The 15,442-nt window shown below is 35.6% G+C and overlaps 1 protein-coding gene across 1 annotated transcript in view; it reads left to right on the top strand.

Annotated features, from left to right (window-relative positions):
- The window catches only part of LOC114067036 (adhesion G protein-coupled receptor B3), a gene marked incomplete at its 5' end in the record, with an annotated part of 99,356 nt that overhangs the window by 48,365 nt on the left and 35,549 nt on the right, over positions 1 to 15,442 (top strand). Inside the window, one exon of the mRNA XM_027902213.1 lies at positions 3,611 to 3,719. Within this exon, the coding sequence (XP_027758014.1) occupies positions 3,611 to 3,719 (109 nt within the window). The remainder of the gene's footprint in view (positions 1 to 3,610; positions 3,720 to 15,442) is intronic.

Genomic DNA, 15,442 nt, shown 5'->3' with positions numbered 1-15,442 from the left:
CCTGCGCATTGGATTTTTTAGGTGAGACACAGTGTGCGCGGAACTGAGCCCACCCTTTAATCCTGAGGTTCATCTCCCAGGGCCAAGCGAGCTTGGACGGTGGCAGTGAGGTCCTCAGGATGTAGATGGATTGCCTTACAGGGCTAACGAGCTCCATCTGCCCAGGGAGTGGCCCTGACTGGGAATCGAACCCGGGTCTCTGCGCTGGCAGTTGCAGTGACAGTGCAGCGCCTTTACCCCCTAGACCACTAGGGGCTCCCTAAGGCAATAATTACATCATTATTTTTTAAAAAAATTATGTTAATATATATTAATATATAAGTATATAATATAAATAATATTTATGTTAATGAACATGACCATAATACCATCAAATTTATTCCGACACAACTAACAGTGACAGTGGGGATTAACATAATTATGTACAGAGGAAAAATCATGGAGGTGGTCAAAGCCAGGGAAATATTTTCATATGAAGAATGCTTCAACAAAGTAAGATATTTCAGTATAGAAAATAGTCAAGTGCACTTATGTGCAATACAAGATTTTAAAATCAGGAGTGGTTAGGAGAATGCAATCCATTATCATCTTCTACCTCCAATTTGCCTGCTTACCCATACCTTGTGTACCATCTGTCCCACGAAGATCAGGAGATGAACTAAGAGGAAATTCTGAGAACATGGAGGTAAAAGAGAGAAAACAAATCTTCAGTTCCCTCCCTTCCTTGCTGCTGGTAGAAAAAGTGGTGTTGAAAAACAGAGAAGGGACAAGTTATTTCTGCTTTTCCATAGCTCCTTCTCTCTGTCTCACAGATCTGTGTACAGCACTGGTAGGCAGTCAGGAACCCAAAAGAGGACCAGTATGAGCTGTACACAGGAGCAGTGGGCCCATAGATGCCTGGTGATAAAGCTAGGGAGTTCACTAAATCTTAGATTTCTGAGATATAACCCCCCCAAAAAACCATAACGCTGGTCTTATTACTGTTCTTGTACACTTACACAAGCAGTCTCAATGAAACTTGAGAAGCGACTAACCCTTAATACCAGCTAGGAAGGATAAGCAGGACCCCTAAGTATTCCTAAGATTCTTTTTTACTTTCACTATTGAAAGGGAAAAAAATCCTATGCAAAATGTTATTTTCTATCATATTATGCATTAAACATTGAAAATTTAGGGTTAAAAATAATTGGATTTTAAAACAGAAAAAAAAATTGAAATTAATACATTCTGTATGAAGATTTTTTGAGGTTTTTATGTCAGAATCAAGGTAGGAATTGAACTTGAAAAGAATCTGTGTAAGCCGTTATGTCCTGTGAGTACAGCCCAGTAAAAACACTATGGACTAAAGGCAATTCTATATCTGGTTCAGCCACTCAAACAAATTTTCTGTAATAAAACATTGCAAACCTGAGTGCATTCTAACCAACCATTTGCCAGCTTGCCTAGTTTTCCTAAACTCCGCAACTACTGTTAGCATAGATCTCTTAGACTGTTTTCTGTATTCTTTGCTGGAAAGAAAATCTTACTCAATGTCAGCAAATTGCTGATTTTCACTCAAGTGTACAGCTGCAATACCTCAGCACATCTTTTTTTCTAGATTAAATGCTAAGAGCTGATACCATTAATTACAGGTTGTATAGGATTCAGATAAGCAGCACTCACTTTAACGCTCACCCTTTTTTTAAGAGCTGATGTAAAGCACCGCACAGAGGAAGCTGCTTCAAGTCCACAATGCATAAGTTTTATACCAGTGTTTCAAAACACAAGAGCTGTTCTGCATATTCTTCATTCACGATTTGCTGGTGCCCTACTGATTAACCAGTACTTCAGATAGATAAAAATGCAGAGTACCTCTACAAGACTAACTGCTCAACAGTTTCTGCTGAAGTTATTACTATAAAGTTTTATGTGGAAGAACTAGGGTTTAAAAAATCTTTTCACTGAAATTCTTCCTTAGTACATAATCTCTGTGTGTGCTATGAATGAGATGGATGCAAAAACCACACTTGCTGCCTCAGTAACTCATCATTAGGAAAACTGAAGTTAAATCTCCTTCACCTGAAGCCATATTTGCAACCTGTTAGGATAGTAAATGTCACAACAAATTCTTCTTCAAAATAGTATTACTGCCCTACCTTTTATAAAAGATCCATAGAGAAAACAAAGCACATTGTGAAATTCTCTAAGCAATTCCAAGCAGCTATGGATCTAGATGGATAAAGCAAGATAAAGATGGAGTGCAATATGAAGCAATTTATAGTCTCTATAGGCATTTTTTAGAGTCTGTAGTTCCAGCAGTGGAAAGAATGGGTTGAATATTGCTCATAAAGTGAAATTTGGACATCTCACTGATATGAAGAAAAAAGCACCATGAACAGCTCATCCATTATTTTCCTATTACAAAATACTGTATTTTGTAAAGAATTTTTTTATATATGTGATATGAACAGAACTTTTAAGCTTATTAATAACTGCTTTGATCTTTAATACTGTTTTGCTAATGAGTCATTATTGTTGAATATAAAAAAAGTTAATGTTTTTGTGATTCTATTAGCTTACAGCTTTGCAAATAAAATTTCTTGGAAATGCACTAGTCCTTATCATTTTGAAAGTCTAATTGAGAGGATACATTTGCAATACCGAGGCTATTGTGTCCAGTCCTAGTGCAAGACATGAACATAATAAAAAGAGCCCAGCAGATAACCATGAAGACGTTTAGGGGATTAGAGCATCTACTATGCAAGGAGAGGCTGAAATATCTAACACTATTTTGTTTGGAAAAGAAAGGTCCTGGCAATAATACAAAATCCTGAAGGGAGGAGGGGAGAAAGGAAGACTGAGTCAAGTCTCAGTTGTGTGAAGTGACAGAATGAAAAACAAGGACAAAACTTAGAATACAGAAAATGCCATTTATAAATAAGAAAGACTGGCTGTAAGAGTGATTGAATGCTAGAACATATTGTGCAGACAGGCTCTGGGATCTCTATCCTGGGAGACATTCAAAATCCAACTGGATGTGGTTCTGGGCAGCTTGCTGGAGCTCATCTTGCTCTGCGCAGGGAGTTGAACTAGATGATCTCTAATGGCTCCTTCCAACTTCAGCTATTCTATGATTCTACTACTCCACATCAGCAATGAAAATAGAACTACTAGTAAAAATTTATATTGCTCACACTGATTAAATCAACAAAATTTATCATGCTGGAGAGGGCACAGTAAGATTTGCATTCAGCCATTTGTATCAATAGTTCTGAAGTTACTGAAGATATCTTCCAGAGGAAGGAAGTATATTTTAATTAGAATTACTCTGTAATATGAGATTTTTTAACCATTAATAAAAGTAATGGCCAATAAGTTTTTGGTGCAGTGAGTTAGAGCAAACATTCCACAGTTCCAGTGCAAAGTTGACTTCTCACAACTTTCTGGGAAGTAGTGTCTGTTTGGATGAGGATTTAATAGCAAAATGGTTGTTTTAAAGCAGCAGAAAATGTTCCATATTGAAAAATGGGAAGCACAGCTTGACTGTTAAGTCTTACATTTTATTTGAATTTGCTGCTTTAGAGATTTTGATATTATAACTAATGACATGTCTCTGACCTTCCTTTGTTAGATCTATCCGGGCTCAGTGGAGTTAATGCAGGTGATTGAAGATTTTATACACATTGTTGGAATGGGAATGATGGATTTTCAGAATTCATACCTAATGACTGGAAATGTAGGTAAGAAATAGAAATTTCTTCTATCAAATTTATGACCTATTGAAAATCAGAAAATGCAAGTATGTACTATAGAGTTGCTGCTTCTATCACAATCCAAATTGGGCTGCTCCTCCTCTTTCAGATTATCTCTGTTACTTGGTTATCTCGTCTCTGGTTTAGCACGCATGGAATGCCTTACACACTGGACTTCTCTGTAATCATATTTCAAGATCTAAATGCAAAGTTTCTGAATCAAAATGAGGAAAATACTCATCAGAATACTATGAACTATAGATATATGCTAGAGCATTTCTAGCATATATAGTGTTTCAAATGTTAATTTATAAAATTGTGCTAATTAAGATAATATTTATATATTTAATAGCTTGAGAAATGGTTTTTTTGTTGACATTATATCTTTTAATATTCGATTCTCCCAAACAACAGTATTTGCACGTTATGCTGTGATAATAATCAGCATAGACAGATAAGTAATAACTAAAAAAGGATTTATTCTTTGCCAGAATAATTTAAGCCTAGAATTTCTTACATTAGTTCTTCTATGTGTAACAGTTTCAAAATTTCATTCAGATTTATTTTTCAAACTTTTTTTAAGCTACTGGAATGTTGCCAAGCGATATAGTCATATAATAACAAAATCAAATATAAAAATGCTTAGCAACTGAATTTCATTTATTAGTAGTCATAAATGCTTCTGCAATATTGCAGCATTTTATTAAAAACTCAACCAAAAAATAGTTTGAAAAGCTATTCTCTAAGCATTTTTTCTTTGCTTAGTACCTTCATTATTCATTTAACTTTCTATAGCTGCACTTTTATAACGCCAGGAAAATATTAGGAAGTTATATGTAATGAACAAATTCAAAATATGTGTTTGTCTGATAGCAAAACTTCTGGTGTCAATATATTCTGTCATATTTTAAGTTAGAATCTTACTGCATGTCAGTCAGTTCTTCGGCATATCATTAGAATTAGTTACAAAATATGATCATTTTGAAATTAGTTGACAGGAATAAAGCAGGGGAAATGCTGGATTGTCCCCACTGAAAATTTAGCTTGCTGTGCAGTAGTAAATATTTATTATTGCTCTTCAGTTCATATTATAGAGTGAAGGACTGTAAACACTAGACCCTGTAAGGCACAACCTTGTACTGGAAGCATGTCAAAGGACTCATCAAAAAGCACTCTAGAAGTCTTAAAATGTTTAAAATATTCCAGTATGGTTTTAACCAGTTATTTGTATTGTTTACTGTTTGTACTGCAGTACCACTTAAAGCTTCTTCCAGTTGTCAGTCCTTCATTATGCCAGACTGCACAAATTTATAAAGAAAAGTATGTTTTCTAAAATTTTTTGTTTCATGGCTTTTTTATGGCAAAATAAAATGATGAGCTTATTTAAGGAGTTGCTTGGTGCGTTGTAATGCATTGCAATACATTTTTCCTCTGAAAAATGTGAAAAAAAAACCCCACAGTGAAAAATGTTTTAAGAAAATGCATTCAAATAATCTGTGTCTCTATATATTCATGGCTTTGCATGGGAAACAGCAACATCTTTTCAAATGAGTCAGAAACCATGCTGTGCAATGGCTAGTTTAGATAAATGCAGAATCTTAAGTCTTTCTTTTTATTATCTCTCTCTTCCTACATATAAGATATTTTTAGGCACTCAGGAGTAGTCCTGTTCTTAACAATAAAACCATCAAAGGAATAGAAAGAAACTGAGAAAAATAAAATGAATTTATAGGTTTAATCTGACTACCTAGCTCTGTGCCTTGACATATTGGCATGAATTTATCCTCCCTTTGCTTGGTCAACCATCAAAAAAGGACAGGGTCACTCCTGTGCAGATCATTGACCAGAATACTTGAGCTCAGGTGACATGCTGAGATAGGGACAGAAGGTTCTTATCAGCAAGGAGTAATTTCTTATTTTCACTAACAAGGAAGGAATGTGTCTGGAATAATTCAGTTTTAGTGTAGCTGTCCTCAGGGGGTTGGCATAACTGTCTGACTGCCTATGTACTTGGAATTTAGGAAACATTTATGTTGATCTCAACTGAGAAGAATAAACTATGCAGTTGTTGACTTGTCTTAGCATTAATTATTCTGTACCACTGAGAGTTTAAAAATATCTCAGGTCTTATCTATAACAATATTCTTTTAAATCAACAAACACATTTAATGCAGGAAGCAGATATTGTGCATAAAGGAAACCCAACTTTTATCTATATTCATCTTTAAACAGACCAATCCAATAGCATAGTTTAAAGAATAGAATCATTGAATGTTTTGGTTAGAAGAGATCTTTTCCACTCACTCAGGTAGCTCAGACCCACAGCCCTGAATGTTTCCAGGGATGAGGTATCTACCACCTCTCTGGGAAACCTGTTCCAGTGTTAACCATCCCTGTTGTAGCAAAAATTCTTCCTGTATCTAGGCTAAACTTACCCCTTGTCATTTAGCCTGTGTCATGTTGTAACAGGCCCTGCTACAAACTTTGTTTTTATCTTCCTAATGGCCCCCATTCCAGTAAAGAAAGGCTGCAACAATGTCTCCCTGGAGCCTTCTCTTCTTCAGGCTGAACAAGCCCAACTCTTTCAGCCTGTTTTCCTAGGAGAGGTGGTCCAGCCCTTTGACCATTTTTGTGACCCTCCTGTGGACAACTCAAAACAGGTTCATGCCTTTGTTGTGCTGGGGTCTCACCAGAAGGAAGTAGAGGGTGAGAATCACCTCCCTCAACCAGCTGGCCATGCTTCTTTTGAAGAAGTTGGGTTTCTGGGCTGCAAGCACACATTGCCAGCTCAGGTTCAGCTTTTCATGCCTTAGTATCCCCAAGTCCTTCTCAGTAGGGCTGCTCTCAATCAGTTCATACCCCAGGCTGCACTGATAACAGGGACTGACCCAACCCCGGTGCAGCACCTTGCACTTGGCCTGGTTTAACATCTTTTGAGGTTCCCATGGGCCCACTTCTTAGGCTTGTCCAGGTCTCCAGTGTGTCATCCACAGCACTCAGCTTGGTGTCATCTGCAGACTTGCTGAGGGTGCACTTGATCCATTTGTTTATGTCATTGAGGAAGATATTAAACAGTACTTGTCCCAGTACAAACTCCTGAGGGACACTACTTGACATCAGTGTCCATCAGGACATTAAGCCATGAACCACTACCCTCTGGATGTGTCCATTCAAACAAATCCTCATCCACCAAAGAGTCCTCTCATCATCTCTCACCAGTTTAGAGGGAAGGGTGGTTTGGGGACCATGTAAAAGGTTTAACAGAAGTCACTCTGTCATAGAAGTCCGCTAGGTTGGTCAGGCAGGACTTGCCTATGGTGAAGCTGTGTTGACTGTCTCAAGTCACCTCCCTGTCCTCCATGAACCTTCACATAGATTCTGCGGGGTTCCCAGGCACAGATGTGAGGCTGACAGGTCAATAGTTTTCAGCGTCCAGGGGTCCTACTTATTCGATAGTTTTTTTACCATAAAATATTCTCTCAGTACCTTCACACACTTTTTGCTGTATTTTCTGTTTCAATTCACTTTAAAGTTCAGATATATGAAAAAAGTGATTCAGTACTAAATATGAACTGCTGCTTTTTGTCAGAAAAAAAATATCCAATTTTGTAGCAAATTTCACAGTAATGCACTGAGTCCTTTTTTCCTTCTACTAATTTCAGTTTACAAGTTCATTTCTAATTGAATGATATTTCTAAGTGAATAGTGGTATATATACAATATGAACATCTAATTGTTTTTGATAAATATGCTAATCTCCTGAGGTCTGCCACAGAGGGGATTTTATTTTCTCTGCCTTACAAGACACACAAACAAGTAGCTGTGGCTTAAAAAGTTACCACACAAAAGCCACACTCCACATTGTGACTGTACATTGCATATTCTCGGTTCATGACAAATAGGAAATGATGAAAATTATCTTAACTATATGGTAGACTATCAAAAGCCACATTATAATAAGTTTGAAAATAGCTGAGATACAAAAGGACAGTTGCCATGCTACTGTTAAACTTTTCAGTGTGGTGACTTTTAACTCAAATTTTCATTGCTTCTTCACAAAACATCAAAGACTGGTTTAAAATCCAGATGATACAATATCTGTACTTTATTGGGTTATTTAAGCAGCTCAGTGAAATCATATGTATTTCCATTAAAGCAAAGCCTATCTCCTCTTAACTGTCCTCTCAAGGATAGAGAATATCCTATGAAAAACTTAACAAATGTAAAAGAAACAATGTGCTTTGATCGTGCATAGCTGGGACAGATGGTATTTGTTTTATTTGTGTACTCTCAGTTCTGTAGTAGATTCCTTTAAGAAATGATTAGGTGAAATAAAAGCCTCTGAGAGGAGGTAGAAGCCTCCTTCCTCATCCTTCTCCTTCTCTTCTTCTTCCTCCACCTCCACCTCCTCCTCCTCCTCCGGACCAGCTGAGCAGGCACAGGAAAATGGTAGTGTGAACAAACAGAAGCTTTTGCTACCACTCAGAGTCCATTAATTCACTGAAAACACAGACCACCTGAAAGGATACAACATGTAGAGGGAAAAAAAAAAACAACTTTCAAACCATGTTATTATTTTTTATTAGCTAATTGCTTTCAGTTTTGTCTGTTTTGAAAGTTGAGTTCCTGATTTTAGATTAAGGTAATAATCTTGGCTTTTAATACCCTTTTGGGTTTGTTTTGGTTTTGGGTTTTTTTTGGGTTTTGGGGTTTTTTGTGTGTGTGTTTTGTTTGTTTGTTTGATTGGGGGGGGATTGTTTTGGGTGGGGTACTTTTTTTTTTTTTTTTTTTTTTTAACATTGAAGGCCAGAGCAGATCCATCTTGAGGCTTTGGCTGATTTGAGGTCCCCTCACAATAAACCATTAAGAGCTTTGAAGATGTGTAGTAAATGGTGGGTGAACTGCTAACAAGAAATATTCCTCCTTTAACTGAAGAAGAAAATTTCTAGACTGGAAGACTGGTGTGCCAGAGGCATAGCTGTCTTTAAAGGTATAGGTGGAATGTGGATCTGGAAATAGGGATTACTATTAGGAGATATGTATTTTCTATGGCAGATTAGGATTCCTCTGTCAGGGAAAAATTTCCCTGTGTTTTCAAGTATATTTCCTTAAGAGCAGCAACCAAAAATTGGTTAAAGGACACTCTCTTGTCCAAAATCAAGCTTACAGCTCCTAGCTGATATTAATGAGAAACCAAATAATCTTGAAGTGCAGTGTGTTGTCATGGATGAACTGACAGAAAATAAGAAGAAATTTCAAGTGAACAGCCACTTTTTGTTAATGTTAGTTTTATGAATACTGATGTTTGAATGATCAGTAATTTTATTAAGCATGCAAATATATCAAAGTAATGCAGACTAGTCAAAGATAGGAAAAACTGAAGATCTCCAGGGGGTACAGGAAAATGAAGAGAATATCTATCGGCAGATTAAATTCAGTGTTGACAGAAATGGAAAAGACAGAAATGGAGTAGTTCAAACCATTCAGAGAAAAGCACAGCATTAGCATGCAAAAAGAGCACTCTAAAAAATACAGGATTTTTTAAAAATTTTCAGTAGCCATCACTTGCAATGATCTTTTAAATTGAGATTATGTGGTTTGGATTCATTTTACTTATTTTAACCATCACAAAGTTTGCCAAATCACCCCAAGTTTTCTTTTAAACCAAGGGAAATTACTACTCAGGAGAGCAACTCATACTCTCTTGGATATTTAAAATGAGGGTATGGGTTGTCTCCTGGAAGTTCTACCACTGACTATAAAGGCAGCCTAGTGACTACCTTAGGCTTGAATGATTCATGTCATCTAAAGCAAAGAGGAATGCTTTTTTGAGAGTAAATAAAACCTGTGAAAACCCAGATTGAGAACTGGAATTACATGTACACTACCGAAAAGTGAATACAAAGAGAAACTAGGCTGACATCTCTATTTAATCTTGCTCACAGGAAAAACCAAAGATTCCTAACTGTACTTTAGCACGTTTAATTCTGAATAAGCATGTGACCAAAATCTTACAAGGAATAAAATAGAAACAAGTAGATGTCTATATGGTGCAGTCAGCTAACAATGATATTATATGAAAAACTAAGATGTGTAACCCATACTTCTATGCATAAATCAACTTTTAACTAAGAGCCTGTTGTCTCTCTACTTAAAAATGGGCTGCTGTGACATTGGTAGTCCAATGAGTAATCTGATCCAGTATAGTAATTAACATTTCATTTAAAACTTCATACTGAGCTGCTTACACAAGTTTTACAGACATTGGCAGAGAACAAAGTCTGATTTCTGCCTTCACAGACAGTCTAGAATACCATATGGAAGAAAATTATTTTGAAACTATCCATTGCCTCCTGCCTTTGCACTTTATTGTTCCACCTTCAATCTTCCATTCCATGTTTATATCCATGAAATTTTACAAAAACATTAAATAATCCTGTAGTCATATGGATTATATCATAAAGTTTCGAGTCCTAGCTAGGACACTAAGGAATATTAGTGACCAAAGGAGCTTTCAGAAGATGTACCTACTCTAGCTTTGGGAATCCTAGAAAATAAGCAAGCTGGATTTCTGTCTGTTATTGTAGGTTAATTCACCTTTTACCAAGGTAAAATTTTTAGATCTTGCAAGTTATAAATCCTGTTTATACTTTCTAGAAACTTCTCCAAATTATGTGATTTGTTTACTTATCCAAATGGCACCTGCCTAGTCTGCTTATGTTTTTTGTATCAGAATTAGTGATGTGTATCTTAAATGGAGAACCCAAGATCCTCTGACTCATCTTTCATAGATGTCATACTGGTCTAAAACATAACAAGAGACTGAATTTATTAAAATGTTTAAAAGGGTCTTTTTTTCAAATATGTTAAAGAAAACAGGAAAAAAAGTTAAAAAAAAAAAAGCCGCAGCATTGATATTAAGTTGGACAAAGGTGTAAAGAAAAGGCCTAAAATTTTCAGTTAGGAAACAAGTTAGGAAACAAATATTTTAATAAACTTGTACACATATACTCAGAATTCCTTTGTAGTGAAATTACCACTTATTCTGAGGACATGTAGTGCTAAAGCACAGCATTGAGAATTTTAAAGTGGTTATTTGTAGTTAACAAAAATTCAGCTGCTAATATTTCAACATTTTCTCGTAATATGAAAGAAAATTGGACCTGTCACACACAGATTTTGTAGAATGGCCCCAAACACCCATTTAGATCTCGGTCCTGTTTCCATCAAGTTATTAATTATTAAGGGTACAGCCTTTGAGCCACTGTGTGAATTGCACTCACTATTTTTAAGAAGGTGAACAGGAATCACTCCTTGTAGCTGTTATAGTTCATGTGCAAATACCTCTGTAATGATTAACATAATTATGCATTTTTTTGTCAAGAACAAATTTTCACAAGGAAAAAGTAAAGTGACACTTGCATGGTTTTGTGATGAAATACATCTTATTAGATATAAAAACACAAGTTGTCTTTAATTCATATAGCATTTATATCGTCTTCAGATGTATACATAGCTTTTGAATAACTAGTAAACTACACACCAAAGTAAGTAATATTTAGCTATCAATCTTTTCTTATACTTTATTACATAGTTTTGCTACATAGATTTTTGCCAGTTTCCATTTCTTCTCAAAACAGCCTAAAAGAGCCAGTGCCCATCATCTTCCCATTTCAGGTTAGGTTCTGAGGTTTATGACCATGGCTATAAATATGAATCAAAAAGGACCCAGTGAAGGCTTCAAAATTGTCCCACAGTTGTCTACACTATTTAATTCTTGGCACCTATCCAAATATTGCCAAGGCATGATTCAGGGAATAGCCCAGGTGAGAAACCAGTCCTTGTAGGTGGAATTAATACTTTTCTCATTGTACTGTGGGGTGTATTTGGTCACACTCTTGTTCTTGGATAGCAAGCTTGATGGTCAGAGCAGTTCTAAGTTCTGCCTTCTGCCATATGTTCTTTTTCATGCATGATTTTGGCTCCTGGTTCTCATCCTCTTTGTTGCACACTCAGATGTAGTCCACCAGCCTTTCCTGTCCCAAACCTATATGCTGTTCCTTGACCAGATGCTTTATTTATGTGAAAGTGAGCTCTTCCCAGATTTTTTTCTTCAGTCCTCAAAAAAATCCTTTAACTCCTAAGATTCATACACAGCAAGTTTCTCTCCCTTGCTCAACCCATATGTAATAATCTGTGGCTAAAGAATTCCAGAAGAGAAAAAAAGATAAAAGAACAGGGAAACTACTAAGTCAATTGCAATTTTTTTTTAATGCCCTGGTATACTTCTGCTCTGTATATATTCATACAATTTCCTTTGCACCAGTCTTAGCAATTCCTTGATCAGATCAATATGCTGGCTTTCAGAAGACTCAAGCTTTCTCCACTGATTAAAGGGGAAAGACTTCATGCACACTTTGAAGATCTAGCTCATCGCAGCATCTGATTTAGTGCCTGAAGTAAATGCTCAAGAGCTATATTCTCTCTCAATATCAAATAAGCTTATTAAATGATTCCTGTTCCCTGAAAACTTAGCTGTGAACAGTGCATAATAGACTAGAGCTTTTTTGCTCTTTTCTAAGACTTCATATCAATGATCCTGATGAAATAGGGCTCTCAGTTACTTAAGATTAAAAATTAGGAATATCAAGGGAATGTCTATATGAATCTTTATGAAACAATCTTCACAAATGTGGATAGAAATCTAACTTAATTAAGTGGCTATTCTCTAAGTAATAGTCATAATTGTGTAGCTCGTTTTGTGTATACAATTTATTAATTAGTCTTAAAGGTAAAACTAAGTAAGTTATCTATTCTGGATATTTAAATGGGTGCTATAGGAAAATGGAATAATCTGTTTCCCTTTTTTACCTTATATTAAACAGAGTTAAAGATTCTAAAGAAGTGGAAATTATAAAACATGCAGACATTCAGGTTTCAAGCTCATTTAAAAAAATGCCTCCAACAGGAACAGAAAGCATTGTCTACTATTTGAGGAAATTACTTTTTACAATATTTATGTATTTTATATTCTCGTATCCTTCCTAAATTTCTACCTCTGTAAACTCCTTTCTGAATCATTCTGGTTTTTTCACATGAACAATTAAAAGCTGTTGTTTTCTGAAGGAATCAGCTTTTATGACAGGCCATTTTTTAACAGATGCATTTAAATGTTGACCTGAGAAATTAAATATCTGAGTTTATTTACTCCTTTGTCACAGAAAGCTGCTTCTTTAGGTGACTTACAACAATTTACAAGCAGAATTAGGCTTAAGGAGATAGAAATTAAGAGTCTGTGATGGTAACTTTACAGTAGTTCAGTGATGAAGTTAATGCACACCCAAGAGAGTTCATTTCACAGTAAGGTAGTGCCAAGAGGCAAGAACAATCATGGTGAGTGAAGCATAGTGTCAAGATATGCCAAACAATACAGTCCTCCCCTTAAACAGGAGTATCACAGTCCAGTAACAAGATCCAGTTCTAACAAACTGATGATTCATTCTGGTATTTTTTGGCCCTGAAAGACAGTGGTCTCAAGAGCACCCAGCCATCGTCTGGTAGTACATCAGCAAGAGAAGATCAGCTTGAGATGGTGTGGCTAAATACTGCAAATAGCAAAGTTACCCCTCAGTTTTAATGATTACTACAAGGTTTTGTTACTCACTCACCAAATAAATAGAATTAAAAACTCACAAATTATAAGTTAGTTAAAATAGGAATAAAGCCAGCTATTAGCTCTGCAGGATACTTACACTGTATCAGAGAGAGGTGTGTTGCCCAAAGCTCCACTGTGAATGTGGAGTTAACGTGGTTTATACTAAGCTAAGGAGGTGTCATACCAGCTACCAAAGTTCTTTTTAATTTTCCAGCCTCTCAAGTGTGGGGAAAGAAAAAAAAAAAACACAAAATAACCAAGCAAACAATAAAACACAACTCCCCAAACAAAAAATCAATCAATCAAACAAATAGAAACAACAACAACCACAAAACAAAGAAACAAAAACCCCAAACAAACAAATAAAAGCAGAAAATGGAGTTGAATGTCTATCTAGAATATTAGACAAATAGGTTCTCTGTGTGGAAAAAGTATTATTTCCTTGGTGATGACTGTAGATTTTAGTTCCAAATAGTGGTATAGATCTGCCTTTTTCAAACTGCATACCTGAAGATAACATAGCGATTGAGGTAACAAAGTGGATAGAAATATTTCATTTTTCAAATCAGTTTCATTGGAGTGTTAGTGGAGTAACAATATCAGAGGAAAGTATTTTTATGGTAAATAACTATTTTGGCAGTGAAACTGTAAGATGTTGTTGAGATCAAGCTTCAAAGCCATGTAAACATATGCAGATGTAATTATGAGTGACTGTTTTTATGTAAGTGTAATTTTTTTTTTTTTTTATATGGAGAGTTGGAGTTTGGTATACAGACCAAAGATACTACATGTTTCTCTGCCATTCTCTTAAAATCAGATTGGATAATGGTAACTATAAACAGAGCTAAGTGATAGTAAAATCAGTTCAAACCATCCCAAAGGATCCATTTACTGAGTGTGCCAAAATCAAGAACAGGGTTGGAAAGTTTTGAAGTATCTTTTGTGCCTTGAGATTTCTGAACCTATAAGTTCCCTCATTTGATGGCATTAGTTTTGCTTTTCCTTGACTTCAGCTGTGAGTCTTAGGACCCCATTTGCTGCTCTGCCTCAAGGCTGAGATAGAGAATCTCTGATAAGATTTTTGCAATAAATCAGAGGATCGTTCTACTGTGGGTGCATGTAGATTTTTCCCACCTTGGAAAATTTCAGAAGGAATTCTGAAAAATGCTTCTTTTTTTTTTTTTTTTTTTTTTTTTTTTTTTTTTTTTTTTTTTTTTTTTTTTTTTTTTTTTTTTTTTTTTTTTTTGTTCTAAATCTCTTTTACTGTGGAAAGAAGACAGAGAAAGAATTTTTCCCCACCTAAAATATATGATACAGCTCTCTGGTTTGCAGTGTTTGAATGGCACTAGGTACATGCACAAATGCTTAAAACACCATGCAGTGGTGCTAAATAGCTTTATATTGTTGTGGTTGTTTTTCTTTTTTTTTTTTTGTTTAAACAAATGCTCTCCACATACATCTCAGCCATAGGCAGCATTCCTCTGTAAATCTTCTATTAATATAGCTTGGGAAATGGTCTTGTAGAAAAGATATTTGATCTCATTGGTTGAATGATTTTTCATATAATCTGTGGCTCAGTGCTTATCCTATTCTTTAATGACTATTATTTTGTGTAATTTTTTTCTAATATATAAGATGTTCCACTTTTAGCACCAGTTACATTAGTTAAAAGCAGGGTTACCTATACATCATTTTTTGTAATACATTACTATTAAAATATTATGGCCTCATGCTGTCGTCTGTACTCATTAGTCAAGTATTTTGAAAGATAGATTTCAAGTACATCTCTGGAAAAATAGTGTATTAGTGTAGTCACTTGTTCAGTAAATCCTGTCTCTGGTCCTGTTGTAGAGGAGCATAACTAGAATGTGAGCTGGTATAAAAGGCAGATACTTGGAAACCCATTCATATGTGAGTAAATTTTGGCCTTTGGTGAAACATATTTCTTCCCTATACTGGCACCAAAATCTCATCTCCAATAAAGTGGAGGAATGAAAAGACACTGGCCTACCCAAGGGAAAGAAACTGTGGGAAAGTCATCAGGATGGCTGCTGGA

This window comes from Empidonax traillii, unplaced genomic scaffold, assembly GCF_003031625.1.
Source record: "Empidonax traillii isolate 1590-97213 ecotype Southwest subspecies unplaced genomic scaffold, ASM303162v1 scaffold851:size265644, whole genome shotgun sequence".
NCBI classification, from domain to species: Eukaryota; Metazoa; Chordata; class Aves; order Passeriformes; family Tyrannidae; genus Empidonax; species Empidonax traillii.
The sequence above is the reverse complement of the archived record's forward strand: the minus strand, read 5'-3'. Positions and strand labels throughout refer to the sequence as shown.